Source organism: Vanrija albida (assembly GCF_041260175.1).
Source record: "Vanrija albida strain AlHP1 chromosome Unknown contig_3, whole genome shotgun sequence".
NCBI classification, from domain to species: Eukaryota; Fungi; Basidiomycota; class Tremellomycetes; order Trichosporonales; family Trichosporonaceae; genus Vanrija; species Vanrija albida.
The window spans coordinates 3,511,281-3,538,947 of NW_027191422.1; the positions used below are offsets into that span (position 1 = coordinate 3,511,281).

Sequence of the window (27,667 nt, forward strand, 5' to 3'; positions counted from 1 at the left end):
CGAGTCGCGTGTTGTGGGGCCTGTCGGCGAAGTCGCGTGTTGGTGACCAGGGCGGTGTTTGTACGACGCGTCTCGACGGACTGTCCAAGGTCCTCTCGACGACCGGTCAACGGCGAGTGGCGAGACAGGTCCGCCCAGTGCGTGGTGGTCACGAGGCACATGCAAATGCCGCAACCGACGCGCGCAGAGAGGGTGTCGGCGTCGGCAGCGCGATTCACTCGGCGATGCCTTGATCTCCGCCAAACTCCGTCGATGCCAGCGCTCGGGGCGTGCGTTGGTGCAAGGCCAGCAACTGCAGAGCCCCTTCACCCCCCCAGCGCCTCCGCCTGTCTGTTGCAAGCGGAAGTCGCGGGTGCAGCGACGGGCGCAGCGGAGGCATTGATCGACGCCACGGCGGCTTTGATCGACGCGTCGGAGGTAATCGACACCGGTGGCCTGGGCTGATCTGCTTGCGCCGATCCGTGCTTGGATAAGCCTGCCGACCACAACGCGAGAGGTGGCCATGAGCTTGCAGGATCGCGGCTCGCCTTCGGGCCGCCTTCGGGGCTACCCTTACCCCGACATGGACAATGTCCAATCAGAGGGAGGTGCACGCTGGCAGGGGCAACAGAACGACGCGGAGATGCATCACGGGCCGGCTGGCTCCAACGCGCTCGCCCGTTCTGTTGATCAACAAGCAACTTGCTTTTGTCCGAGGCTAGTGCCCGGCTGCAACCATGCTGTCATCCTCGTCGACCTCCGACAACTTAACTCAGCCCAGCGTATGCTTGTCTGCGAGGCCGTGAGCTTAAGCTGCGGCCATCACTCGGTCGTAGAAATAATAGGGTGCCGGATGTGGTCGCGGCTGCCAAGTCGCGTCACTCATCCGAGCGTCTCCGCCCAGGTCGCTCGTCGACCACCGCAACCTCCGCGCGGCGCTCACAACCCCTCTCCCAGGCCCGCCCCACTCACCCACCCCTCGGTTCTCCCCACCCTGGTCGCGATGTCGCTGTGACAACCACGCCTGCAGATGACACAAATGCGCCTGTGGATGTCACCACACTTAACTAAGGCACTGAACGCGTCCGGCAGGTGGACCACCGCGTCACGTAACGGGTGACGAAACAAGTTTCCGGGGTGTGAACTGGGCCACTAGCTCCTGCTGTTTCGACCCAGGAGAAGTCGATGTCCAGGCCTCGGAATGCACTGCAATGCCTGGGTGGGGCTATATCAGCGAGGGAGGTAGGTGTGGTGTGTCTTGGCGAGCGAGGAGGGAGGGGGCGTCGAGTCCGCGGCGTGCTGAACACGGTCAGTGCCTCGACACCTGCCTGTGGTCGAGAACGACGCTGGTCGTGATGCAAGATGTTTGTTCGAGTTTCAGCGAACACGGATCGTCATGGTTGGGGCGGGGTGCAGCAGGTGAGGGGGATAACGTTGGAGCACGGTGGAGCAGGCGAGGTCGCGAGCACGTCGAGGCCGTCGCCATGGGTGGATAGATAAAGGCGAGGAGCGACGGGCCGGTATGTCTCCCAACGCTCTGTGAGCCCCCGCCCCACCCCCTCCCACCCCGCTGCAGCTCTGGAAGCTCTCGCCATGTTCACCTCGTCGCTCTACTCCGTTCTCGCCATCCTGGCCACTGGGGCCCACGTCGTGTCGGCCGGCCAGTTCGCCGTCGACCTCGGCGCGCTCCTGACCGCGCGCATCGACCCCCTCGTCGACCCCGGCAACGACCGCGACATTGGCCACGTCCACACCGTGTTTGGCGCGTCCAACTTCCGGTCGCAGATCAACACGCCCGACGAGATGCGCGCGGCGAAGTGCACGTCGGCGGTGACGACGGCCGACAAGTCCAACTACTGGGTGCCGACGCTCTTCTTCAAGAACCCCGAGGGCGAGTACGAGGCGGCGTACCTCCAGGGAGCGCGCGCATACTACAATGTCAACCCGAACGACAAGACCGAGCCGTTCCCGGACGGCCTCCGCATGATCTCGGGCACTGGAGGCAACCGCGCTTGGACCGAGAAGAGCATCGGCGTCGCGTTTGGGACGTTAGAGGACCGCATGGGACCGTACCTCCCGAACAACACGAACACGAAGCTTGGCAGCACGCCGTCAAACCAGTTCCAGTACCACATTCGGTTCCCCTCCTGCGGTAATGGCGAGCTGGACTCGCCCGACCACTTTTCGCACATGGCCTGGCAGAGGGACCACAATGGGCCGACGGCATGGGGAGGTGGCAGCTGTCCCGAGTGTGAGTGAGCGTGCCCGGCGGCGACTGACTCTCCAGCTCACCCCATCCGCTACCCGACGCTCACGCTCGAGGTCTACTGGACCATCCACCACAGCGCGCGCGAGAGGTGGCGCAAGGGCGACGACGATGCCAACCTGGTGCTGGCCAACGGTGACGAGGTCGGAGGGTCGCTCCACGCCGACTTTAGTGAGTAGCCGGTGTGGACCGCACTGACCCCAGTCATGGGATGGGACCGCGACATCTTTAGCCGCGCCATAAAGGACGAGGCGTGTTTGAACGCCGATTCGGATATCACAAAGTGCCCCGTCTTCGACTCCACGGCCGTCCACGATGACTCGCACAAGCACTGTCGCTACCAGGGCCAGATCCCGTCCGAGGAGCTAGGCTACTACAAGCAGTTGAAGAGCCTTCCGGGGAAGAATGCCCCCTGGCCGCGGGGCCTGGGTGACGAGAAGCCCGACGGAAGCCGGTCCGACTACACCAAGCCCGGCTGGACGTGGCCCAACGTCGCGTGGGAGAGTGCGGTGGCGTTCCCTCAATGGCCCCTCGCCGTCGACTTTGAGAACGCCCCGAGCGGTGCGCCGACCCAGGACTTCCTCAACCAGTTCACGCCCATTCTCCGCGACAACTTCCGTCCATGGCACGCCCTGACCAGCAACCCCGCCGGGACGTCGGAGGATGTCAAGGGCAACCGCGACTACAACTCGGCGCCAAACAAGGTGCAGCAGGTGTACGGGCTTTGAGCGGTCGTGCCGGCTGGCTCCGGTGCGGGCGCTACAGCCCATCCATAGTGTTACTCCGGCTGGTCCGGTGTATGCAAACGAGTAGCGAGAGAGCTGGCAGGAGGGGTGTAGTCGCCAGGGCCAGGACCGACGTGTGTCAAACATCAGGCGCGTCGTGCCGGGCAGACAGGAACCAGGGAGAAGGGGGCAGCGCGATTCAGGCAGATTTAGGCTTCTTGCCGCACAATACATCCCACGCTTCCTACAGATACCACCTCCACGACGGGTGCTTCCAGTCCAGGTCTTCGATCTCCTGCTCGGTGAGGCCCTCGAGCTGCCCCGTGTTGTCCACACGGTCGCGGCGGCGGTTGTCCCACTGCAGCCAGAGCAGGAGGCAGATGCTGGTGATGAGGATGGTGCTGTTGCCCGCGAGGTTGAGGCCGTTGCCGATGCTGGGGGTTAGCGCTGGTCAAGGGCCTGGACCTACTGGAAGTTGGGAGCGTCAGTTGGCAGGTACGACCAGGTGCTGATGAGGCCGCCGATGTTCTGGGCGTAAGCGCGAGTGCAGCTCCCCCACTTACTCCGATCATGACGTTCCATCCGATGCCGGTCGAGCGGCCCGTGTCGGACAGGATGTTGATCGCGACCTGGCCGTTGCACAGCGGGCCGAACGGGAACGCCCCGCTGACGGCGAGGAACACGGCGCCGTAGCGGGCGTGCGGGTTGGACGTCGCCAGGAAGATGATGTAGCCGATGATGCAGAGGCACGACGACCCGATGAACAGGGGGAGGCGCTTGTTGGTCTTGACCGAGATGAACGGGACGATGAGGTTGATGACCGCTCCGACCACGTAGGGCGGGACGGTGTAGAGCTGCTTGCGAATAGTGCTGGCCTTGGGGTAGATTGTGGCGACAATGGTCGGCGTGAAGAAGGCGATGCCCTGCACGGTGATGTTGACAAACAGGAACATCCACGACACTGCCAGGGTGTTGGGGTTGAGGACACCGCGCATAAGTTTCTTGCGGTCCAGCTTGTCAACGACCTGCGTGCTGCCGACGTTTTCGGCCTTGACACGGGCGACGGCGAGCTCGCGCTCAAACGGCGTGAGGACGCGCGTCGTGGCGGGGTGGCCCGGCATGGTGAAGAAGGCGATGAGCGCGATGCCACATGTGATAATGCCTTCGATCAGGAAGATGTTCTGCCAGCTGTGCACCTTGCCAATGGACTTGATCTTGAGGATGCCCGAGGCGAGGAGACCGCCAAAGGCGCCGGCGCAGGGCGCGGTGAAGAGGTACAGGGCGAGGCGGAAGCTGAGCTCGGACTTGCGGTACCACCGCGAGAGGTAGTACGCGATGCCGGGGAGCACGCCGGCTTCGAAGACGCCGAGAAGGAACCGCACGGCCGCGGCGTTGCCAAAGTTGGTCACGAACGCAGTACACATGGACATGAGCTGGGGATTAGTGGCGGCGGGGGGATCGGGGCGGCACTCACACCAAAGCCAAATGAGATCAATGGCAGCCAGATGGCCGGGCCAAAGTACTTGCACAGGATATTCGAGGGAATCTCGAAGATAACGTAGCTGATGTAGAACACTGTCAACTGTGGCGGGGTGTTTAGCATCAGGAGGGACCGGGGAGGCGAGGCAACCCACGAGCAGGTTGTACTGGTACCCGTGGAGGTGCAGGTCCTTTTCCATCCCTGCGAGGCGGGCATTGCCGATGTTCGCGCGCTGGGGAGTGAGAATCCGCCACGATTACCTCGCCCCAGTCCTGGCCCATCGCTCCCACTCACGTCGATGAAGCAGAAGAGGTAGAGCAGGGCGACGGTCGGGACGACACAAAAGTCGATCTTGCGCACCAGCCTGCGCTCCATTGCGGCATCAAACTCTATCACCTTGCCTGGGAGTGTCAGCAGCACACCAGGCTACCTGCGTACCATGGCTGTCGTACAGGAGGCGCGGAGAGGCCGACGCCTCAGGGGCTTCTTTGCCCCGCAGCGACGCCTCGACCTGGTCTGTCGTCACCGGATGCTCCTTGCTGTCGACATCGTCGTGGTGGAATCGGGGCGGGTTGGCCTCGGCCACGCTGTACTGGTTGGTCGCCATGGTGGATGGGTATGAGGGACCTGGAGAAAAAACGATACCCGGCCTCGAGGTGTTATGTATCCGCGCCGTCCTTGGCGACGGCCATATCAAGTGGCGTGGCACAGGCACGCCGCCCGCCACTTGCCTGCCGGATGATAAGCCTGGCCGCGTGCGGCCACCCCGGATCCTGAGCATCCACTCCGCGGCACTTCCTGGGCCCCGCGGGCGCTCGAGTCACGAGGATAGGCGTCGGAGCTTCCGACCAGATTGTGTTTGAGGAATGGGCGTGGCAGTTTATGCCCGGCGTGCCTCTTGGTGCCCGGAGATGCCGCGGTGGGACCGTTTCCCGAAGCGCAGCAGTAGGTAGTGGCAGGGATGGTTGGGGATGCATTCCGTTTGCTGGGTTAGGATTGGCGGGGACGGCTGTCGCTGGGTAAGGGTTGTGAGGACTTGGGCGATGCCGCGTCGCGCCAATGGCCAGTCGATGGGCCTCTTGCTCGCGTCGCTATCTGGGAGTTCTGGACGGGTTATCGTTGGATGATAAGCTGGAGAGTGTGGTTGCAGCGCGCGTCGTTAGTGAGGCTACGTCGAGGGCTGGAGCTGGAGGCCTGGCCGGGGCTCTAACCTCCGGGAGTCCAGCAACTTGCATTCCGCATGAGTGCGGGCAGTCCAGTCGTCGTGGTTTATCTCCATCTCTCTGACGTCCTCGGTATAGGCCGCGCGCATTTTCTTGCTGAAATGCCCTCTCGGCCGTCCTAATTTTATTCCTAGTGTTATGAGCGAGACGGTGGGATGTCCGCCGCCTCCGCAGTTCGAGCTCAACCCTTCAACCACCTCGACGCCTTGAATAACCGCAGTCATGCCCAACACCGTGCCATTCACTGGTGCATTGCTTCTCGCTACAAACTCCTCGCCCCGCTCATGCCTCCGAGTCGTAAAACTTGCCGAGCTTGAACAGGCGCTTGGCGTTGTCGCGGCCAATGTCGATGTACGCCTGCTCGCCGCCAACCGCCTTGACAATCGCGTCCTTGTCGTTGTCGTACCACTCGCAGCCCTCCTCAATCTTCTCGTACGGCGAGTCGACCGAGAAGAGGATGCGGTCGGCGCCGACGTGCTGGGCGCAGAAGCCGAGCGTCGCCGTGCTAAAGTTGCCGCTGGTCGTCAACCAAATGTTGTTCTTGAAGTAGTGCAGCAGCTGCTCCTTGGCAAACACGTCGCCGCGGGACTGGGCGAGCGGGCGCGAGCAGTGGTTGAACCAGTGGTTGATGCGCCAAAAGTCGCCGGGGATGTGCTCGCCGAGATGGCCCAGAATCACCTTGAGCTTGGGGAAGCGGTCGAAAACGCCGTTGACAATCATGCCGAGGACGTGGAGGGAGACACCGTTGGCAAACGAAACCGGCGGGCCGATGAGGTACTTGCGGCCCTCGTACTGCTGCTTGAGGTACGAGCCGACGGGCGGCTCCGGGTGGAGGTAGAAGGGCACGTCGAGCTCGACGCAGGTGGCCCAGAAGACGTCCCACTCGGGCTGGTCGTAGAAGATGTACGTCTCGCCCTCGGGGCCGGCGTGCTGCGCGTCGTTGACGAGCGCGCCGAGGAAGCCGTACTCCTTGACGCAGCGGCGGAGCTCGTCGGCCGCCTGCTGCGGGTCGTGCATGCTCAGCGCGGCGAACGCGCCCATGCGGTCGGCGTGCGGCTTGATCTCCTTGGCGATAAAGTCGTTGACCTCGGACGCGTACGCCTCGCACTCGGCACGGTCCGTGTAGCCCTGCGGGCCGGGCGAGTAGACCGAGTAGATTGTGTAGCCGATGCCGTGCTTGTTGCTGAGCGGGAGACGGTTGCCGCACGGGTTGAGGATTTCCTCAAAGTAGCGCTCGCGGTTGGCCGGCGCGATGTAGAGCTCGGCCTTCTGCTTGGTCTGGGCCGAGAGGCGGGGGAGCTCAAAAGCTTCTTCGAGGGATACTTTGCCGCGCATTGTGGTGTAGTTGAAGGTGGGGGTGGATAACTACGGCGTCAGGTATTGGCCGACAGCTTCTTATACCACGTCGTCGTCGACACGACTTAATACCGCGGCCGAGCCGGTCACACGATGCACAGTCGCCGCGGCTACGGACTTGTTCATGTGATAGGAGCTTCGGGGCGCAGCGGCGACGGCGTCCGGGGCCGCGACGTCGTCTGGGGTAAGGGGACACCGGAGCCACGGCACTGCCGCGGACGGGCCGCGGGATCGGGTCGTATCTCTGGTATCTGTGGGACCCCTACGCGGGGCTCAGATAGGCGTCATGTGGCGGCGCATGCAGCGTCACAGCTACCGGCTAGGAGAGGTCCGGTGCGTCTCCCGAATCGCAGGATCGCGACTGCCGCGGCATTGCCGGTGCAGGCGTATCAAGTGGCGGCGGCGGCGGCGACGCGGTCCCGAGGGCTTGTTGTTGCGATACGCGGATCCGCGGCGGCGGAGAGTTCGTCGCCTCGTAAGTGATAGTCATGTGAGGATACGTCGAGAGGATAAATACGCCTGTACGACTTGTACCCACCGGCACACGACTCACACACAATGACCAACGACCTTGCCACGAAGACGAACGGGTGGAAGCAGCTTCACGTCGCGGTTGTCGGTGGCGGCCTCGGCGGCATGGCGACGGCGGTGGCGCTGCGCCGTGCAGGCCACAAGGGTGAGCATGCGTGCCGAACCCCCACTAACCTCCCAGTGTCAATCTACGAGCGGCGCGACTTCAAGGTCGAGGTCGGCGCGTCCATCTCGTGCGCGGCGAACGGCGGCAAGTGGCTGCGCGAGTGGGGCGTCGACGTCAAGCGCGGCAAGCCAGTCGAGCTCATGAAGCTCGTCATGCGCGACTGGGACACGGGCAAGATTCTCAACCAGTACGACCTGGACCACTACGAGCAGGACTGGGGAATTGTGGGTACCCAGGGCCGGCCGCGCTGACCCCAGCCCTACTACATGTTCCACCGCGTCGACATGCACGAGATGCTGCTCGAGGCGGCGACCTCGGCCGAGGGCGAGGACGAGCCGGCGACCGTTGTCGTCGACCACATCGCTTCGTCGGTCGACTACGACAAGGGCGAGGTGACGTTTGAGAACGGCAATGTGGTCAAGGCCGATGTGATCATCGGCGCCGACGGCATCCGGTCCGTCGTCCGCCGCGAGATCGGAGTCATCCCCCAGATGAAGTCGGCCAACCAGACGTGCTACCGCGTCAACGTCCGCCGCACCGACATTGACAAGCTCAACCTCATGAAGGACGCCGTCGACCCGGCCATCCAGTTCTGGGGTGGCTACCCCAAGGGCGAGCTGAGCCGGTACTACAAGATTGTCATGAGCCCGTGCTCTGGCGGCGACATTGTGTCGTTCTACTGCTTCATGCCGACCGAGATGACCAACCACACGCAGGAGGGCTTCGTCTTTGCCGAGGTGCCCGTGTCCGACGTCATGGCCGGTGACTACTCGCGCCTCGACCCCGTGTGCCAGGACCTCATCAAGCACTCGGTCGACCGCATGCCCTGGCGCCTGTACGTCCACCAGCCGTACCCGACCTGGCACAACGGCAAGGTCTGCCTCGTGGGCGACGCCGCGCACCCCATGATGCCGCACCAGTCGCAGGGCGCGTGCACGGCGATTGAGGACGCCGCTGCGCTGGGGCTCATCTTTTCCAAAGACTACGACTTTACCAACAACGTGGAAGCCGGCCTCAAGTTTTACGAGCACATCCGCAAGCCGCGCGCGACGCGGGTGCAGGCGGCGAGCGCGCGGGCGACGGAGAACCTCAACGAGCGCATCGGCTTCACCAGCCTGACCGCGCCAGAGGCGGCGCTCGCAGCCAAGGACGGCAAGCTTACCGTCAACGAGATGAACGAGTACGACATGAAGGCGCATATTTCCAAGGAGGCCAAGTCGTATGGTCATCTCTTTGCCGTCGAGGATAAGTAGGCGGGGGTCAGGAGCGGGAACGAGCAGCTGGGATATGTAGTAACATGGCTGTACCTATCGATCGAGCATTTCCGGCCACGTCGTGTCGGTCTGGGTCCAGAGCGAGTCGAGCCACTCGAGCTGGAGGCCCGGCCAGTCGCTGGCAGTAAGGCCGAGCGGGTCGTGGTCGGGAGCCGGGGTGTCATTCAGGAGGTCGGCGGTGCTGAGGCTCGGCTGGACGTCGGCGGTGGTCGGAGCGGAGGCGGCGGGCGAGCCGCCTGTCCCGAACGGCGCGGCGTTGAGGATGCTCTTGACAATCTGCTTGAGGTGGGCCTGCCTCGGCGAGCTCCCCGCTCCCCCAGACGCATTCGACTTGCGGCGCTTGGCCGGGCGCTCCGGTTCGGCTGCGCGGAACTCGTCTTCTTTTTCTGCGCTGTCAGCTCAGCGGCGACCCCGACTCACCCAGCAGTCGCTCGAGCACAAAGACACTGTTCCGAGCCGCCGGCCGCGTCGTGCTCTTCTCCCGCAGCGTCTCGATGATGCGCCGGACCGACTGCCGCTTCTCCTCGGTCGGGTCGAACATGAGGTCGATACACACGGGTACAGCCTGCCGTCAGCCTCGCACACGCCCGGACTCACCGCCGAGAAGGCGTAGAACAGGACGATCCAAAAGTTGAGCAGGTTGGGCATCCGCGTCGTGGCGAGGTCGAGCAGCCGGAGCACCGTCAGTGCCGCCTCGACGCAGCGCTCCCGCGATCGCGTGTACCGCTCGTCGCTGTACCCCCGGATGAAGAAGTAGCGGTGCAGGCGGACAAGCCGGGTGTTGGCCGTGATGCTCAGGAAGATCGAGTCGGTGACGACCTGGGGTCAGCGGCGCGACGGAGCAGCACCCACCGCCGGGTCAGCGTCCGCTGGGAGGTGCATCGGGTCTTGGAAGTGCCGCGGCAGGCTGCGCGCGAGGTCGATGATCGAGTCGTCCATCCTGGGGTCAGACGGCGCGGGCTGGGCACTCACGCGAGGATGAAGGCGTACGACGGCGTCGCGTGTGCCATCATGTGGTCGGTGATCTCGCGGTAGAGGGTCACAAACTTGCACTTGAAGATGTGCATGTTGATGGGCTGGGGCCGGGGTCAGCAGAGCAGCGGGGTGCGCGCACGGTGTAGACTGAGAGGGGGTGCGGGACGGCCGCGGGGTCCTCGAGCTGGTCGTCCTCGAGGTTGGCCGGGAGCGCCGTGAGGTTTTGCGACGGGTGCACGCTGTCTGCGGGGTCAGCGCGCGCGAGACGCAGCACCTACAAGACGACCCATGGGCTATGGCGTGGGCCCAGTCGAGCGAGACAAAGCACCACCACACGCGGCGCCCGATCTCGCGCCGGAGCCGCGTGTCCCACAGCGCCGTCCACACCTTGCCTGCCTCTTCCGCCTCGAGGCGGTTGAGCCCCAGATTCTGCGCAATCTTGATTGCCGAGCCTGGGTGTGAGCTGGGGCCGGTCGGAGCACGCACCGCACAGAGCCCACGTCGCGTCCGCGCCATCCTCCATGCCGTAGCCGTAGATTGTCATGAGCGATATCGCCTGCAGCGACTCGAACGTCTGGCGGTGCAGGAAGCGCGAGCACATCATGACGCCCTGGGGTCAGCGTCGCCAGACCCGCGGCTCACCTCGGCCAGGTGGTACAGCTGCTCGGCCAGCGCCATCGAGTTGAACGGGCCGAACGACTCGCTGCTGGTCGACAGCCCGAGGCAGAGGACCATGGCGTAGGTCGCGACAAAGTCTGGCGACGTCGATCCCCGCGCCCAGAACTCGCGGCACTCGCGCATGAACGTGGGGTAGTGGAGGCACTGGCATCAGCGTGACCGGTGTCACTGCTTACCCTCTGGAGCCACTCGACCTTGTCAAAGTACTCCTGGACGAGGCGCGCGCCGATCTTGTGGTCGGGGAGCAGGGCGACGGCCTGGGCGAGGTAGTCGGTGCCGGCGGGGATGACAAAGGCGAGGGGGTGGCCGTTTGCGATGTGCGTCGTGGCTGCCTCTCCCGGGGCCGGCGTGGCCACGTCGGGCGTCTCTTTGCCGTCGTGCTGCCGATTCCGCATCGTGTTGACGCGGTGGCTCATCTGAAAGTCTTCCAGCGCAAACACCATCTCGTCGTCGCCCATGTACCGCCGCGACGTGACGGGTGACGTCTCGTCTGGCACCGGAGTGCCGTCGCCCGGCTCGGCCTTGCCCTCGCCCACGGCATTCTCCAGCGCGCGGACCTTATCGCGGAGGACCTGGACGTGCCGCGCGAGCGTCCGAAAGTCGGAGACCGAGACGTAGGCGCTGGAGTCAGCGGGGTCGGGTCCGGAGCCTACTCTGTGACGTCGGCGACATCCTCCAGGTTGGCTACTGCCGGTGTGCAGTTCTTGCCGTCGCGCCGGAGACTGCACGGGCCGCCTGGGGTCAGCTGGCGAGGGCAGATAAGACGCACAGGGTATCATGCGGTCACCTGGGGGTCAGCGTCGGCACACGGCTCCCCCCACCCACATTTGATCTTGCGCTTCTTGCACGGCATGCAGTTGCGGAGCTGCCGCGGTGCCATGAGGCCTGCGCCTAGTAGCTCGGACTCCATGATGGATGGACGACAGTGAGGTTGCGAGTCGAGGATCTCACCAGCAGGGCATCGGGGATGTAATAGCCGACGGAATGCGACGGCGTCGGGTCTCGGGGTAGTGGTGGGGCGACCTGCGGAATGTCCATCTGCACGAAGAGACGCATGCACGATCTGTCGCAAGCCTCAGCTGACGTCGATGTTGCAGCTGTTTGGACAGCGGCGGCGGCGTCGGCCGCTCCGTTTACCCGGGAACTCGTGCCTCGGTTGTCAACAACCACGCCGCGGCGTCGGCAGGTGGGCAGATGTCCCCCACAACAGTGTCATGCAACGTTCATCAATCGTCATGTTCTACAGGCCTCGAGGGCAATCTACAGGCGGCGCTTGCGGTACTTGGGCTTGCAGACCTTGGAGGTGGTGCTGGCAGCGCCAGTGGGCGAGGCAGTGCCGGTGGGCGAGGCAGTACCGGCTGACGTGACGCTGGACGCAGAGCCCGAGGTGACCGATGCCGACGCCGAGCCGGTCGACGAGGGCAGCGAGGCCGAGCTGCTTGGCGACGAGGACGATCCCGAGGCGGACGAGCCGGGGCTGGCGGTGGAGGCGGCGGACGAGGACTCGGCAGAGCTGGACGAGGCAGCCGACGAGGCCCCCGACGAGGCCGCCGACGACGAGGCAGCCGACGACGACTCGGCCGACGAGCTGGCCGACGACGACGCGCTCGACGACTCGGACGAGCTCGCGGCGGTCGAGGAGCTCGACGGCGCCGAGGTCGAGACGCCGACGGCACCGGGCACGTTCAGACCATTGGCAATGGTCGAGAACGTCTTGCAGTTCCACGTCGCGGGGATGGAAGCAGGCGCGTCAGGCGTGACAGTCTGGCCCACGGTCCAGTAGTGCAGCTCGCCGTTCTCCCAGTACGAGCCTGTGTAGCGCTGGCGGAAGGTCGAGTAGCTGCCGTCGTCCTGGGGGTAGACGCCGGGCGGGTACGCCGCGTCGCCGTCGCACTCGGTGAACGAGTTGTCGGTGTAGTCGCCGGGCATGACCCACTGGCAGCCCATGAGGTCGAGCTGGTGCTCGCACATCTGGCCGGCCGTCCACTGGCCCTCGTTGATGCAGATACGCAGGCAGAACTCGTTGTAGGACATGAAGCTGGGGTCAGCGGGGTCATACTCGGCGCACCCACCTCATCCACTCCTCGTACGACGTGTCGGTGCCGCTGGCGCTCGAGGTCACGTTGCCGCCGATGGGGTTGCCGACGGCGTCGGCACCGTGGGGGTCGAGCTCACCGCCCTGGTCACCATCGCGAATGCTGCGGGGTTAGTGTCGGCCAGACGTGCCCACCCACTTGAGCTTGGTAAAGTCGCCCCAGCCCTGGATCTGCCAGTACATGGGCGTCTTGACGAGGTGGGCGGCCGAGATGGTGCCGTCGGGGATGACGCGGGCGTTGTTGCGCGCCTTGGTGCACCAGGCGACGGCGACGGCCTCGGTGTCGCCGATGGTCGAGTCGGGCTCGGGCGGCGCGAACAGGCAAAAGTCATCGATCGCGTTGAGGCTGAGCAGGCGGGCGTCCGAGTTCTGGTTGATGGGCGTGTCGAGGACGGCCGCGGGAGGGTTGGTGGGGCCCATCGGCCACGTCGGGTAGACCTGGGCCGCCGCCTGGCGCGCGATGATAGCGAAGAGGAGAGCCTGGCCGATCATGTTTGTGGTGTGCTTGGGGAGTTGTCTCGACGCAGGCAGCTCTTAAGAATGGTATCGCTCGTGTTGACTGCGGCGGCGGCTTCGGGAAGCACAGCAGCAGCTCGATCTGGGGCGCATGCCTAGCGCATCGTAGCCGCCAGGACCATTCAGTACCTCACAAACATCGTTCCTCATCAAACAACGAACGCATCGACCCCAAACTCTAACTGCCGCCGGATCGTCGTGGGCGCAGGCAGGGGCCGCCCGTCGGATGAAGTGGTGCAGGGATCAGCGTCTTGTGGATAGAGATTGTCTCAGGGATGGGTCGAAAGAAGAGGTTGGACGCGTCGCGTCGGCTCTCGTGCATGCGTCGTTCCTGACGTCACCAGCGACATCCCGACTTGTTTGGCCCATTCAGCTGATGCAAACAATGGGGCGGGAGAGGAACTGGAACGGCGCGGTGTGACAGTGCCTACGAGTCGAGGCTCTTGTCGAGGCACCAGGATCCCAGAAGGATGCTCGACGCGGCGCTGCGTTGTATCCGCTGCTCAAACACTCGGAGACAGAGGAACGGCACGAGGTCGACGCGACTGGGCCTGTCCCGTGCAGCGACCCTCACGACGCGTCGTCAATGGCAGCGCAGCCGATGGCGGGCGGCGGCCGAAAAGCAGTCGTCTCCGTCATGGGGAGTGGTGGGAGCTGGCAGTTGTCGAGGGAGCCTTCAACATCCCCCGGCATCCTACAACCCTCTCCAGACCCCTCCCCGCCGCGGATCACCCCGGCGGAGCCGACCAAGACGTGTCGTGTCATGGAAACTGGCGTCGCCGATTCCACTGAAAGCAATGTCTGAGCCATACCGTATTGCATCTCTGACCGCGAGCTTCCCCGATGCAAGTCGCATCCACCGAACCAGTCCTTGGCCCTCGTCCTCTCCTCCCTCGTCCTCTCCTCGCTCGATGCTAACCAACTCATCTGCATCTCACGGGACGATGTAACCACCCACCCCCTCCCCCTCCCCGTTGAGGTATGAACGGAACTCTGGCGACAAGGTCAACGGCGTATCGTCCAACTTGTCTACGTAGTCGACGAAGCGGAGGTCGCCATATCTCGTCCTGCCCGTGGTGCCAGAGTGGATGTAGTGCATGGCGACGACCTCGCCATCCTTGGCCATGTACTGCTGCCAGACGAACATGTCGGCGACGGCCTCGACGAGCGCGTCGCGGTTGCTGGGCAACCACGTCATGTCCACCTCGACCAACTCTGGGCGGTAAGTCGTTGGCGGTGTGTACTTGATGACCACGCGCGAGGGCATGTCGACGGTTCGCACACCCCGCAATATGTTGTGAAGCGGGGCATAATGAGGCTTGAAGATGTCTTCTGTGCCCTCGGGCGTCTGGATAAAGCGGCCATCTCCCGTAATAACCTTCGACATACACGGTTTTCCGTCGGTGACGACGTTGTAGATCCACATCTCACCCACGTCGGGCACAAGTGCACTGAGCTGACCATAGATGGAGCGCACAAAGCCCGGTAGAATGGCGTTGAAGGCCTTTCGGAAGGCTTCGACGGGGGCGCCGCGTGGGAATGCCTGGAGATCAATGTGCTCATTGGGGCTAGTCTTGATGGAAGACTTGAACTCTGGCTCGTCGTCAGGGTGGTCGGTCCACCGGTTGAGGAACTCGTTTGCACCAGCATCGCCTTGAGCCCTCAGCAGTCGAAGCCACTCGGCCATCCCTCCCGCCGCGGTAAAGGCAGGGAACCCAGCTCGCGCAAAAGTCCACGACGTCTTGATAATGTTGTTGTTGTCGGTGGCAGGCTGGCCTGGCTTGTCGGGCGTGCAGTTTATCACCATGCGCACGGGTCGATCAATACCGAGCACTCCGGCCGTGGAGCACAGCTTGGTCCAGCCTTCCGCGACCGTCCCGACGAGGCGGGACTCGGACCCGAGCTCGGGGTGCACCTTTTGCCCAGAAGCGACCCACTCGGACGAGGTGTAATACTGGCCGGCGTCGTGCTTGAAGACGATGAGCGCTTGCTGTGCCGCTCCGTCGTCGACAAGGTAGATGAGGAACTGGCGGATGGGAAGGTCCATGCTCCATGAGACTGGCTCGGCCATGATTTGCTGCAAGGCGCCGCCCATGGCCAAGATGAAGCGGTCCAAAGCTTCCTTGATGGGCACGAGGTTGGGGTCTCGGGGCTCGCGCTCCTCTGTGGGCTGCTGCGTAGTGACCGGGCCGCCAATCTGCTGTGTCTGCGGCTGGACCTGGACGGGTCCCTCGACGACCTTTGCTGACTTGAGGTTGAGGTTGAGACTCGACTTGATCTCTGGCTCGTCTCCAGGCTTGGTGAACTGGGCGAGGAAGCGGTCGGCGCCGGCTTGGCCCTGCTGCTGCAACATTTGAAACCACACGGACATGCCCATCTCCGCACTGAACGTGGGGAACCCGGCCCGCTCCAAGGTCCACGACGTCTTGACGATATTGTTGTCCTTTAGCTCCTGGCCGAGGGTGCAGGCTATCACGACGCGCACCGGTCGGTCGACGCCGAGCACGCCGCTGGACGCGCACAGGTTCTCCCACGCGGTGAACACTTCGTTGCTGAGGCGGTCGAGGGAGAGGTGGGAAGCCAGGAGGCCAGCCTCGGCCCACTGCTCGGCAGTGAAATACCGGCCGTCCGTGTGTTGGAAGACGACGACGACCCGTTTCTCCGTGCCCGTGTCGATGAGATACAAGAGGAACTGGTGTACATCGCGATGCCCCAGAGTCCATTCTATCGGCCCGCGCTCGATCCCAAGGGCCGCATTCCCGTAGATTTGGAGCCAGCGGTCGGCGGCGCGCCGAGTGGGCACGGTTTCTTTGAACGGCGAGGACGATGTGCAGCCCATGATGGGGGGGTTCCGGTTGGTGGCGAAGAGCACACCGAGTAGCACTTACATAGCTGCAAGATGGCGGAATGCAGCCAGCCGTGCTCCGCTCCGTCACTCGGAGATGGGATCACGATTACGGCGGATGGCGAGAGGAAGAAGTCGTAGCGGGCATATCACCCCGTCGTTAGTCACGAGGCGGGGTGTCTGAACGACGAGTTTCATCGCCTTTAAATTAAGTATAGAGGAGCACCGCCGGACCCACTATACACCGGTCCCCACCCCAGATAGCCAGATGTGCGACGCCGGTGCCTTCTCGCCGCACTCTCAATTGGGTTCACAATGTTATGGCATCTCTCTTTACAACACCAGCCCGTCGAGGCCTCCGGCGGTCCACGCACCGCCTACCCCTTTACAATGTACTCTTTGAACGCGTCCGACCACTCAAACCCCCGCTCGGTCAACCTGCACGGGTCCCCGACCAGCCTGATATCCCCCGTCCGCGATCGGGACGTCGGCGTCGAGTGGAGCAGGTACCTGGCCTCCTCCTCGCGCAGGTTGGCAATGGCCATGTTCCAATCCACCAGCCTGTCGATCATGTCGTCGACCGAGTCCCCAGAGTCGTCTGGCCGCCAGGTAATGTCGACTTCGACGTGCTCGGCCTCCTCTCCATTCGGCTGGTACTTGATGACCACGCGTGCCGGGTGGGCGACGCCTCGGACACCTCGCGGCATTGTAAAGGGACGGCGGAAGGCGCCGTGAAACTGCCGCTTGTCTTGTGGGGGGCTACCGCTGCCATCTGCCCCGATCACCGTCGTGAGCAGCTGCTGGTTGTGTGTGAAGGCGGCGTATATCCATATCGCGTCGGCATCCGGAACAAATCGAAGGAACTCGCCCCAGATTTCGCTGATAGTCAGAGTGAAAGACTCCATAAACTCGCTTTGGAAACGGCGGACTCGCGTGGCGCGCTGCAGTGCATCGTCGGGGGCACTGGGCGTGGTACTGCTCAAGTCGTACGTCTGGATTTCGCCGTAGTCGTTGAGCCGGACGGCGTCCTGGAGCGTGAGGTAGTCGCCCCAGCGCGGCTTGAATTGGTCGAGGAAGAAGGTTGCCGCGTCCAGGCCTTGGTCGGGGGTTTGTAACAGGTCAAGCCATTCATCCATGCCCGCTTCAGCAGTGAGAGGGGGGAACCCAGCCTGCTCCAGCGTCCAGCAGAAGTCGCTCTTGACGTTGTGTTTCTTTGCCGGCGGCTGGCCGGCTTTGTCGGGCTCGTACGTGATGACCATGCGCGCCGGTCGATCAACACCGAGCGTGCCGTTGGCGGCGCACAGCTTGGTCCACAGGGCCTTGACGAAGCGCTCATCGAGGTGGCCTTGGCGACACTTGCTGCAGTCGGAAAAGGTCAGGTACTTGCCGCCGTCGTGCTGGCAGACGATGAGCACTTGGAGGTCCACGCCGTCGTCGACGAGGTATATCAGGCGGGTGGGGCGGTCTCTGGCGTATTGGGTCGCGCGCGCCAGGATTTCCGACAGGAAGGCGTAGAACGAGCCATGGAAGCGGGCCATGGCGTCGGCGGGAGGCCTGTCGCTGTCGCTCATGACGCGTGGGGTGGGGGGGGGGGAAGTTGGTAACATTACTGCCAGCGGCTCCTTAATGTACATGGCCGTGATGACAGCTCCCCGCGGCCATCCAGTCAAAACAAGGCGGCGATCGGGCACGGCAGCCCGATAGTCAATCGCTCGACTTGACCGCCTCCGCGTTTCATCGCCCCGAGCCCACTCGGACAGGGCCCACCGATTCCGACACAAACAGAGTCGCCACGACGTCATAGCTGATGCTCGCTGAAGGCATGTCACTCGCAGTGGGCCTCGTCGGTGGGCTTCTCAAGCGGCGTGGGAGGTTTGTTCTGCGTCGGCGGCGGCTTGAGCTCTTGCCTTGGCGGCAACGTTAGCAGTTGGTCCACCTGCCGCATCGGCGGCTGGTCCTTGAGTGGCGTGGACGAAGTGCAGCCCATGGCGGGGGTTGATCAAGCTACATGACAGGAGGAGATGGTGAAAGAGTCGCCTGTTGCCTTATGGCTATGTCAATGAATCCACCAGAGTCGCGAGCGGCTTGGCATCTAGGTTGGATGACCAGAGTCGTCGCACACTCTGGCCGCGTTTCATCGCCTGGAGCACCCCCGCGCCAGTGCCGACCCACTATTCCCCAAAGTCAGTCATTCCAGCCCCTGTCAACCCAAATCGATGTGCCGCCATCCTGCCGCACATCCGGAGTCGTTATGTAACTGCCGCGGGCGTAGTACGCAACGGACAAGCAACGGGCATAATGCCCGCCGCGCACTGCCCCCTCTAGCTGGTCGTAATTGACGTCTCCGGGGGCCCAAGATGGTTGTCCCCAGCTACAAGTCTTTGCACTTGCACACCGTGTCTTCGCCACCATCCCCACACCATGGGCTGCACGTCCTCCACGCCGCTCAAGGACGAGCAATTGACGGCCAAGGCCCCTCCGTCCTCCGCGTCACCCTGGGACGACTGGACGCTCAAGGATGGAATGGTCGTCTTCAACAACCCCAACGACGAAATACGACGCGCCGCTGCAGTCGTCATGTTCGAAAGCGCCTTCTTGCGCCTTCTGCCCGGCGTCGTGCGCTCCACGTGGGCTAGCTACAGTGCACTTATGCCCAACGCCACCGAGGTGTGGATATACGCCGCGATCGCCCGACAAGACGGCCAAGGGATGGCAATAAGGATGCTTGCTGCACCGGGTTGCGGCAACCACCCCGCCAGCAACCCGGACCCCATCGACTATTGCGACCCTCTTGTGGGCCTGATGCAAGGTATACGCGGCGTCGAAAACCCATCGCGCGTCATCATCAGGTATATGCCAAGGCATGCCGATGGGGAGCGGGTTCAAGTCGACATGACCTGGCTGCCCAAACTCGCCGGCGACACGGCCGAGGACGTGCTCGACAAGGTCAAGCCTTGGGTTACCGCAATAAAACACGCCGACGAGGACAAGGCCATGTACTCTGTCCACTCTACATCGACGTCGCGGTCCAGAACAGGCGATATCCACATCGCTGGGGACCCGGCGACGCTGTCCACTTCGTCGTCTCAGCACTCGCCATGGTTGCAAGCGTGGATCAGAGGGACCGAGGGGCAACTCAAGGGCGACAGAGCAGCGGCCAAGATCGAGATGACTACGATGCCGGGGGGCAAGGCCACCATCCGAAACCCCGACGAGAGGGTTTTAGACGCCGCTGCCGTCGGCAACGGTGCCGGTGCAGTAACGTTCGAGGGCGGAATCGTCACGTTGCACAACGTTGACGAGGCGACTCGACGCGCCAGCCGAGTTCTGGCCTTTGAACAGGCTTTCGGACGCACGCTACCCGGGCTGGTGCGCTCCATCTGGGGCCAATTCAGGTCACTTGTTCCCGACGTGATGGCGATATGGATCCATGCCGTTGCCGTCGACGTCGACGGCATCCGCAAGTTTGTTTTCCTCGTCAGGACGGCACATGGCGGCTCGACTCCGGACAATTCTGGGGCCATTTTTGACACCTATTGCGACCCTCTTTTCGACCTGTTGCGCGGTGTCCGAGGTGTCGACCACCCGTCTCGTGTGGTCATCAAGTACTCGCCAAGGGGTCCGGACGGGGAGCGCGTCGATGTTGTCATGACCTGGATGCCCGAGGTCGCTGGTGACTCGCTCCAATACGCCGCGTACAACGCTTTTGGATGGCAGGGCCTCATTGACCGTGTGGGCGAGCTCGAGGCCATGGCTTTTATCCACTCTACACCCACGGCTCGCGAGACTCTCGGCGACATCTGGATGAGTGGAGACCCGGCCACGTATGCTGTGTCGAGCAAGTTTTCGCCAGCGATGCAGTCGTGGACCTTGGGGACCGAGGCGTCAATAGCGTGGCCTGCTGGTCCCCCTGCGACGACCGAACGCGCCCGCTTCGTCATCATAATCGAACGGTTGTTCCTCGCGACTCTGCCAGCGGTTCTGTACGCCATGTTTGCTCGTTTCCTCACCGCCGTGCCCGAAGCCACAGCAATTTGGATCTACTTTGCCCACATCGACGACGCTCTCGTTTCGACAGTCATTGCTTCGGATGGGGGCAGAAACCCTCAGAGCTTGCCCGACTTTAGCGACTGTCACAAGGGATACAGCATGGCGACCGAGGGTGTGCATGGCGTCGACGTCCCGTCGCGCGTGGTGATCAAGTACATGCCAAAGTTGCCCGAGGGAGAGCGCGTCGAGGTCGACATGACCTGGTTCTCCCACCTCTCTGGCGATTCGCACCAGGCCGCCGTCTCCAACATGGAGCAGTGGCGCCTGGCCATGCAGAACCGTGGCGAGGAGGAAGCCAGGCTTCTCATTCACTCGACGCCGACCAGCCTGTCGAGAACCGGCGATATCAGCGTCGCTGGCGACCCGGAGAAGTTGGCCACGGGTGATTGTCAGTGGTCGCCATCGTTCAAGGCGTATGTAGCGGCCGGAGCGGCCCAGGCGCAGTAGGTTGTATGATGTGTATGGATGTGCAGGCGGGGGAAGTGGCCGAGTTGGTTGTAATCACCGGCCGAATGGTCGGAATAGTGGGTCGAGTGGTGTGGCCGGGCCTGCCGAGGCGATGAAACTCGATGCCGAGGTATGACTCCAACGGCCTGCCCTGCCCGCTGTCCGCATTCTTACTCTCGCCGTCTGCCGCGTGACTGCAACTGACGTATGGCGACGGTTGAACAAGCTCGACGCTGTGTGCGCTATGTAAGTAAGCCAGCTCGAGCTGGTGCCGAGGTCGCATCCCCACCTCCTCACCATGGGCTGCGCACCATCCACGCCGCGCAAGGACGAGTCCACTGGCCAGGCGCCGGCTCAACCGCCGACCCAACCTCCCATGCAACAGCTTGTCGGCCAGCCGCCTGCGCCGCCGCCTGCGCCGCCCGCTGCCCCGCAGGCCAGCGGCCTGGTCACTCGGCACCCCACCGACGACGCTCTGAGTGCCTACCACGCCGCCTTTCGCCGCGCAATCTTCAACCTGACATATGAAATGTCCCTGTGGAGCCTCACCAACCCGATCCGCCAGTTCCTGGTCTACTTTGTCGACGACCCGAGGGACCGCCAAGTGCTCATCATCTTCCACAACCCGGACGGCACGTTTTCCAGGGTGCCCGAGCAAGCTGGCGAGGCCTTCCCCGTCACCACGATCAAGGACATCTGGGACAAGCTCTGCGTGTCCAATGGCGAGCTCGGGGTGGATCGCCCGGTGCGGGTGGTGCTCAGCTACACGCCCGACAAGGAGGACCAGCCTACCGAGGACAAGAACCTCGTCGGCAACTTTTCGTGGACTCTAGTTCAGGCCGGCTTCCCGACGTGGACGGCTGCGGCCGGGAGTGCAGAGTGGCTGCGACTGCTTCAGACGCAGGGCGTTGCTGCCGCCGACAGATTTATCGACCAGTTCAAGAATGGAAACGGAGACGAGATCCGCCTCACGACCCACATGCCGCTCATGCTCGACGTTGCCAAGCGCCGCACCCCCACCAACGAGCAGATGCTCTCCCGCATCGTCCCAGTCCTCCTGTGGACCGCGAGGTTCAACGCGATCCTCCCTCAGTTTGTGCGCCCCATCTTTGGTCGCTTCAAGTCGCTTGTGCCCGAGGCGCGGGGCATCTGGATCTACACCATGGTCAGCCAAGAGGGCGGCGAAGAGGGCCAGATGCTTTCGACCGTGCTGGCGGCGGGCGGCCCAAATCCGCCCGACGATAAGCGCAGCTTCCGAGAGTATCTCGGCCCGCTGCATTCCACGATGCGTGGCGAACGAAGCGTTGATTACCCGTCTCGCGTGCTCATCAAGTACATCAATTACCAGGGCATCGAGGACGCCGAGGTCGACGTCACTTGGCTGCCCGACCTCGTGGGCTACTCGACGATGGCCGCGATGCAGCAGCAGAGCGCATGGTCGCGGGCGCTCCACCGACAGGGCGAGGAGGCTGCCATGTCCCTCATCCACTCTACGCCAGCGTTCCCGTCGAAAACAGGCGACATCAACATGGGTGGCAACCCGGCGTACGTCCCTTTGAAGGGCAAGTGGTCCCCAGCTTTCAAGTCGTGGGTCACGTTTGAGCAACCCGAGGCTGTGCTCGAGGCAGTCAAGGAGGTCACGGAGAGGGGCGGGTTGGAGTTGTAGCGCAGTGTTGTGGCGACGAGCAGCTGGAGCTTGATCGGTGGCGACGGCGGCTGCGACTATGCATGGGGGGTTCGCACCGAAGATGCTTCGTACGGTGTCCGGGTCGCCGCTCGGCGGCGGCGGCGGAGACGGCGGTGGCGGGGGCGGTGGGGGCGTCGCCGGAGGCTTCGGAGGCGGCGGGGTTGTTGGCTTTCCTGCTGCTGGCGGAGCAATGATGCCGCAGCACGGTGTCCACGCTCCCGATCCGTCGCGCTCACCTCGGTGCACAAGCCGTTGTCTCGGATGGAAAGCAGGCGCGTGTTCAGGCGGCTTGTTTACCCGTTCCGGTGGTCACGGGGGTTGTCCCGCTCCAACTGTTATCAACGGGACGCGCACCTCGACATTGCACTCACCGCCTCGTTTCATGTCCGAACGACAGCCGCTGCTGGAGCGCGACGCGGCGCACGCTGGCGCCGAGCCGGCGCTCGAGCGCAACTTTTCCTTCATCGCCGCCCTCGGCCTCGCCTTTACGCTCCTCAACACATGGACGGCGATGTAAGCGCGCGGTCCTGTTCGGGCGCTGACGGCCAGGTCTGCGGCGTAGGTCCTTTGGCAGTGCCGAGCTCACCCCAGCCTGCCCGTCGGGCTCGAGTCTGGCGGCCCAGTCGTCATGCTGTACGGCCTCATCATTAGCGTCGTCGGCCAGACGTTTGTCGCGGCGTCGCTCGCCGAGATCTGCCATGTCCTGCCCATGGCCGGGGGGCAGTACGACTGGACGTACATGCTCGCGCCGAAGAGCATGCGCAATGGGCTGTCGTTTCTCGTCGGCTGGCTGTCGTGTGCCGGCTGGGTCACGCTGTTCGCGGCCGCCGCGGCGCTCACAGAGAACCTGTGCATGGGGTGGGTGCGACGATGGGAAGCTCTGACAGCAGCATGTTTGTGATGTGGTCGGACATGGCGGGCCCGTCCCGCTGGCAAGAGTTTACCCTCATCCTTGTGTTTGTCCTCATCGCCTACGTGCTCAACGCGTTCTTTGTTCGCGCTCTCCCCGGCATCGACCACTTCTCCGGCATCTGGTCGATCGTCGGCATGGTGGTCATCATGGCGGCCCTGCTGTTCTCCTCCCGGGGCCACTACCAGCCGCCCAAGGCCGTCTTCACGACGTTTACCAACAACACTGGGGTGGGTGGGGCCGCGGTGCCGTGCTGACGCCCAGTGGCCCAACTACATTGCGTTTCTGCTAGGCATGCTGCAGTCGACGCTCACGACGTCGTCGTTTGACGCCGTGACCCATCTCGTCGAGGAGATGCCGCAGCCGGCGCGCAACGCGCCCAAGATCATGGTCCTGGCCCCGATCACCGGGGGTGTGACGGCGTGGCCGTTCATGCTCGTGCTGCTGTTCTGCATGCGCGACTGGGCCGCGGTTATTGCCAGCCCGCTCGGCCCCGTGCTCGAGATCTACAACCAGTCGACCGCCAATCCGGTCGTGGCCACCGGGCTCATGTTTATCAACACCCTGGCTATGGCATTCTGCACCCAGTCGGTGCTGACCATCTCGTCCCGCATGGTCATGTCGTTTGCGCGCGACCGCGGCCTCGCCCAGGTGTCGCGGTTCATCGCGCCCATCAACCCGAAGCTGAACGTGCCGTTCAGCAGCATCAACTTTGTCACCGCGTGGGTGGTGCTGTTCTGCCTGATCTGTGAGTGCCGGTCGCAGCTACGCTGACGCCGCAGACCTCGGCTCGACTGTCGCGCTCAACGCCATCATGTCCTCGGCCATCTTCTTCCTCCAGCTGTCCTACGCCGTGCCGATTGTGCTGCTGCTGCTCCGCGGCGACGCGGCGTTTGCCGACCACGCGCCGAGCCGGGGGTGGTCGCTGGGGCGCTGGCGGCGGCCCGTCCACATCGTCTCGCTCGTGTTCCTCGCCATCACCTCGACGGTCTTTCTCTTCCCGCCGTTCCTCCCGGTCACCGCCGAGAACATGAACTATGCGGTGGTTGTGTTCATCATCGTGCTGGTGATGTGCGCGGTGGCGTGGGTGGTCGACGGCAGGGAGAATTTCAACGGCCCGCTGGATGTCGAGGAGCGGCTGGCCGCGGCCAAGGCAGCGTGATGTGGTGGGTATGCTCGCGACGTCGACGCAACGCACGTCTTTCCATAGCTCATAGCAGGGATGTAGCGGCCACGGTCGTAGGCCGGCGTGGGCCGTGTCCGCCGTACCCTGCCTTAATGACTTGCTCCTGCTGCAAAGACCACCGGACGGCGCAGGAACCACTGGATGGCGTGCTGCTGCCAGTGGTCGTCGAGTTGATCCGGAGGACGGCGTGGATGGTGGTCTCGAGGAGGGCGAGGTCGTGGGTGGGGGACCGGCCGCGGCCGGAGAGCAGGGCGCTGCCAGGGTGTCGAGGTCGTCGAGGGAGCGAGCCCAGCGTGGACTCCCTCGGTGTCTAGGCGGTGCTTGAGGCCCTCGCGCAGTGTCGTCTGGCGGGCCTTGCATGTCAGCCGAGGGTGGATCGGTCGAGGCCGACGCGCGGTGCTGCTCGAGGCGGGCGAGGACGTCGGCGCGATGGCGCCGTGTTGCACTCTGTCGAGTCGGACTCGCCGGGGAGCAGTCCCGGTCGCGTCATGGTGGTCTGGCGTGCACCACGGCGCGAGACGGCATCGGTGGGGGCACGGAGGGTTGACGCTGACGCTTGACACATCGGCCTGACAGCGCTCGCAGAGTTGCCGGAAAGCTGCACCCGGCAGTCCTCCGCCCTGCCGAGCGTTGCCGGAGGCCGGTGTCGGCAATGAACCGCCAAGGGCCGTGGCGTCTGGGGTAGATAAACCCCGGCTGACAAACGTCATCCCCAGCACCCCCACCATGGTCGACTTTGCATCGTTCCAGCGCCAGGCCGTCAGCGTCCAGAGCCCCGTCGTCGGCACCGTCGACATCGCGACGCGCTCGGCCGGCTCCGGACCCGGCCTGCTCCTCCTCCACGGCCACCCGCAGACGAGCCAGTGGGTGCGGTGTGGGCGTCGCTGACCCCAGCATCTGGCGCTTCGTCGCGCCCAGGCTCGCCGAGCACTTTACCGTCGTCTGTGCCGACCTCCGAGGTGGGTGCGGCGCCGTGCCCGCTGACCACAGGCTACGGCGCGTCGTCCAAGCCGCGCGGGTCGGACACGCACGTCGAGTACTCGAAGCGCGAGATGGCGAATGACATGATCCAGGTGATGTAAGCGGGGTTTTGGCCTCGCTGACAGCTAGGAAGCACTACGGCTTTGACCGCTTCGACGTCCTGTCGCATGACCGCGGGGCTCGCGTCGCGCACCGGCTCGGCGTCGACCACCCGGCCAGCGTCCGCCGCCTCGTCGTGCTCGACATTGCGCCCACCCTCTACATGTACGAGCACACCGACATGGCCTTTGCCCTCGCCTACTGGCACTGGTTCTTCCTCCCGCAGCCGGCTCCCGGCCCCGAGACGGTCATGATGGCCGACCCGGAGCGGTTCTGGGACATGCTCAGCGGGCGGTCGCACTTTGGCATCCAGTGGACAGCAGAGGACGACAAGGAGTACAAGACGCCGTACTTTACGCCCGAGGGGACGCACGCTGCGTGCGAGGACTACCGCGCGGCCGCTACCATCGACCTGGAGCACGACCGGGCGTCGCGCGAGGCGGGCGATAGGCTCAAGCTGGAAGCCCTCCTGGTGCTGTGGGGCGCGCGGGGTGTGATCAACCGGTACGACGACCCGGTGGGCATCTGGCGGGAGCAGTGCGACGCCGGGGTCGAGGTGTCGGGCGGGCCGACCAGCAGCGGGCACTACATCGCCGAGGAGGTGCCCGAGGAGCTCTGGACGCGGCTGGACAAGTTCTTTAGCCTGTAGCGGGTGCAACGTGGTAGTGTTGAGGAGGCTGCCGAGTAGTTGGGATCCGGACCACGGCCACTCCGCGCAAGTCAGACTCTCGTTCGTCGCGAGGGCATGTCTGCCGCTGAGGGGCCATTAGGGGTGCTGCCGGCGCCAGACCCACACTGTCCCACCCGTGCCCATCCCCCTCTGACCCGCCGGACGCGTCTTGGTGCCTCCAGGAGATCCCTCGCTCGGTTGAACATGTAATATGGCGACGGGGCTACCCCAGGGGTTACGGCAGCGGTCCCTCCACCTGCTCGCTTCGACGCGTTCCTCGCGGACCCCTCCTGGCAACCACGCTCCGACATGTTTACATGCGTTACCCCTACGCGGGCACTACCTTTGAGAACGCGTAGCTGACACGCCGAGGGACATACCACAGAAACTTGTCCACTCGGCGCGCCCACACCCTCTTCTTGGGCAGACCTGGGTGGTCTGGCAGGTCTGGAATGTCCCCCATCCCCTTGTGGAACCGCCAAGCTGAGTGCGCCATCCATTGGAGTTGCTCCTTGGGTATTGGGGGAAAGGGCCCATCGCCGCCATGTCCGACGTACCATCGTTTGCCTGCAGCACGTCAGATTCCGGCCAGCTGCCGACTCTCACCGCAGACTGAGCACCGTGGGCACTCATCCATGTCCTCTTCGTCAAACCATTGCAGTTTGATAATGTCGATGGTCTCCTCTGTCTGCGTCGGCGAGCTATCTTTGGGTGTGACTGCAGTGTTGAATAGGATTGACACCGTCCCCCCCGGCCCCAGCGTTTGCCAATAGCGCCGCTCGTCGAATGGGCGCTGGGAGAAGATGTCGAGCCGGTCCCACGGGGCTGATGAGATTCCATATCGCAGAACGTCGAAAGGGCTCTGAAAGTGAAAGCACACATGCTGCAACTGCCTGACAGGCAGATCCGGCAGCAGTATCGCTCTTCCCTGCACGATGCACACATCGAGACAGTCGAAGACCACAGCCGCGCCAGCTGAAGGGGGGGGGTAAGGGATGTCATCGCGACATGTCCGCCGGTTCATCACATTCCAGGGAACGTCCCGAATGGAGAGTTGCCGTACGTTTGGGAACAAGGCGGCGCCCGACACTGCATCGACGCGTTTCGCCATGTCCACGAGTGAGACGAGGGCTGTTCCCAGCCATCCATAGAAAGTGACGCGGCGGGCGAATCCAAAGACCGTAATGGCACGAGGGCTGATGCCTCTCCAACGTCTGTAGCCGGCGAGAAGAGCTACCATCCGCTTTGGGGGTTAGGGGGTTTAGGGGGTTAGGGGGTTAGGGGGTTAGGGGGTTAGGGGGTTAGGGGGTTAGGGGGTTAGGGGGTTAGGGGGTTAGGGGGTTAGGGGGTTAGGGGGTTAGGGGGTTAGGGGGTTAGGGGGTTAGGGGGTCAGGGGGAGGTGTTAGGGGAGGCGAGGGGTTAGGTGCTTAGAGGGTTAGTGGTGAGATGATGTTAGGGGGTCAGGGGGTTAGGGGGTTAGGGGGTGTGGGGGTTAGGGGGTTAGGGGGTTAGGGGGTTAGGGGGTTAG

General features: G+C 63.8%; 12 protein-coding genes across 12 annotated transcripts; 6 read left to right on the forward strand and 6 right to left on the reverse strand.

Moving 5' to 3' along the window:
• Window positions 1–1,572: 1,572 nt before the first annotated feature.
• Window positions 1,573–2,973, forward strand: Q8F55_004695 (uncharacterized protein; the record flags this gene model as incomplete). The annotated part of the gene is made up of 3 exons (XM_069353202.1): window positions 1,573–2,230; window positions 2,267–2,416; window positions 2,450–2,973. The coding sequence occupies 3 exons, from the start codon at window positions 1,573–1,575 to the stop codon at window positions 2,971–2,973; spliced, it is 1,332 nt and encodes a 443-aa protein (XP_069210620.1).
• A 241-nt stretch (window positions 2,974–3,214) lies between these two features.
• Q8F55_004696 (uncharacterized protein) lies at window positions 3,215–5,057 on the reverse strand (the record flags this gene model as incomplete). Its single annotated transcript, XM_069353203.1, has 7 exons — window positions 3,215–3,404; window positions 3,440–3,498; window positions 3,534–4,403; window positions 4,445–4,552; window positions 4,605–4,682; window positions 4,745–4,851; window positions 4,889–5,057. 7 exons carry the CDS (start codon window positions 5,055–5,057, stop codon window positions 3,215–3,217), a joined length of 1,581 nt encoding a protein of 526 aa, XP_069210621.1.
• Window positions 5,058–5,955: 898 nt separating this feature from the next.
• Q8F55_004697 (uncharacterized protein) lies at window positions 5,956–7,008 on the reverse strand (the record flags this gene model as incomplete). The annotated part of the gene is made up of 1 exon (XM_069353204.1): window positions 5,956–7,008. One exon carries the CDS (start codon window positions 7,006–7,008, stop codon window positions 5,956–5,958), a length of 1,053 nt encoding a protein of 350 aa, XP_069210622.1.
• Window positions 7,009–7,587: 579 nt separating this feature from the next.
• On the forward strand, window positions 7,588–8,979 carry Q8F55_004698 (uncharacterized protein; the record flags this gene model as incomplete). Its single annotated transcript, XM_069353205.1, has 3 exons — window positions 7,588–7,705; window positions 7,742–7,950; window positions 7,984–8,979. The coding sequence occupies 3 exons, from the start codon at window positions 7,588–7,590 to the stop codon at window positions 8,977–8,979; spliced, it is 1,323 nt and encodes a 440-aa protein (XP_069210623.1).
• A 54-nt stretch (window positions 8,980–9,033) lies between these two features.
• Q8F55_004699 (uncharacterized protein) lies at window positions 9,034–11,563 on the reverse strand (the record flags this gene model as incomplete). The annotated part of the gene is made up of 13 exons (XM_069353206.1): window positions 9,034–9,386; window positions 9,421–9,565; window positions 9,598–9,819; window positions 9,853–9,940; window positions 9,973–10,076; window positions 10,115–10,218; window positions 10,254–10,427; window positions 10,462–10,585; window positions 10,618–10,797; window positions 10,830–11,274; window positions 11,307–11,388; window positions 11,423–11,440; window positions 11,479–11,563. The coding sequence occupies 13 exons, from the start codon at window positions 11,561–11,563 to the stop codon at window positions 9,034–9,036; spliced, it is 2,124 nt and encodes a 707-aa protein (XP_069210624.1).
• Window positions 11,564–11,913: 350 nt separating this feature from the next.
• On the reverse strand, window positions 11,914–13,240 carry Q8F55_004700 (uncharacterized protein; the record flags this gene model as incomplete). The annotated part of the gene is made up of 3 exons (XM_069353207.1): window positions 11,914–12,691; window positions 12,726–12,851; window positions 12,888–13,240. 3 exons carry the CDS (start codon window positions 13,238–13,240, stop codon window positions 11,914–11,916), a joined length of 1,257 nt encoding a protein of 418 aa, XP_069210625.1.
• Window positions 13,241–14,198: 958 nt separating this feature from the next.
• Window positions 14,199–16,103, reverse strand: Q8F55_004701 (uncharacterized protein; the record flags this gene model as incomplete). Its single annotated transcript, XM_069353208.1, has 1 exon — window positions 14,199–16,103. One exon carries the CDS (start codon window positions 16,101–16,103, stop codon window positions 14,199–14,201), a length of 1,905 nt encoding a protein of 634 aa, XP_069210626.1.
• Window positions 16,104–16,486: 383 nt separating this feature from the next.
• Q8F55_004702 (uncharacterized protein) lies at window positions 16,487–17,680 on the reverse strand (the record flags this gene model as incomplete). The annotated part of the gene is made up of 1 exon (XM_069353209.1): window positions 16,487–17,680. One exon carries the CDS (start codon window positions 17,678–17,680, stop codon window positions 16,487–16,489), a length of 1,194 nt encoding a protein of 397 aa, XP_069210627.1.
• An 850-nt stretch (window positions 17,681–18,530) lies between these two features.
• On the forward strand, window positions 18,531–20,606 carry Q8F55_004703 (uncharacterized protein; the record flags this gene model as incomplete). The annotated part of the gene is made up of 1 exon (XM_069353210.1): window positions 18,531–20,606. The coding sequence occupies one exon, from the start codon at window positions 18,531–18,533 to the stop codon at window positions 20,604–20,606; it is 2,076 nt and encodes a 691-aa protein (XP_069210628.1).
• A 298-nt stretch (window positions 20,607–20,904) lies between these two features.
• On the forward strand, window positions 20,905–22,272 carry Q8F55_004704 (uncharacterized protein; the record flags this gene model as incomplete). The annotated part of the gene is made up of 1 exon (XM_069353211.1): window positions 20,905–22,272. One exon carries the CDS (start codon window positions 20,905–20,907, stop codon window positions 22,270–22,272), a length of 1,368 nt encoding a protein of 455 aa, XP_069210629.1.
• A 403-nt stretch (window positions 22,273–22,675) lies between these two features.
• On the forward strand, window positions 22,676–24,365 carry Q8F55_004705 (uncharacterized protein; the record flags this gene model as incomplete). The annotated part of the gene is made up of 5 exons (XM_069353212.1): window positions 22,676–22,806; window positions 22,885–23,151; window positions 23,184–23,433; window positions 23,468–23,951; window positions 23,986–24,365. 5 exons carry the CDS (start codon window positions 22,676–22,678, stop codon window positions 24,363–24,365), a joined length of 1,512 nt encoding a protein of 503 aa, XP_069210630.1.
• A 750-nt stretch (window positions 24,366–25,115) lies between these two features.
• On the forward strand, window positions 25,116–26,118 carry Q8F55_004706 (uncharacterized protein; the record flags this gene model as incomplete). Its single annotated transcript, XM_069353213.1, has 4 exons — window positions 25,116–25,252; window positions 25,284–25,348; window positions 25,380–25,467; window positions 25,500–26,118. The coding sequence occupies 4 exons, from the start codon at window positions 25,116–25,118 to the stop codon at window positions 26,116–26,118; spliced, it is 909 nt and encodes a 302-aa protein (XP_069210631.1).
• Window positions 26,119–27,667: the final 1,549 nt, after the last annotated feature.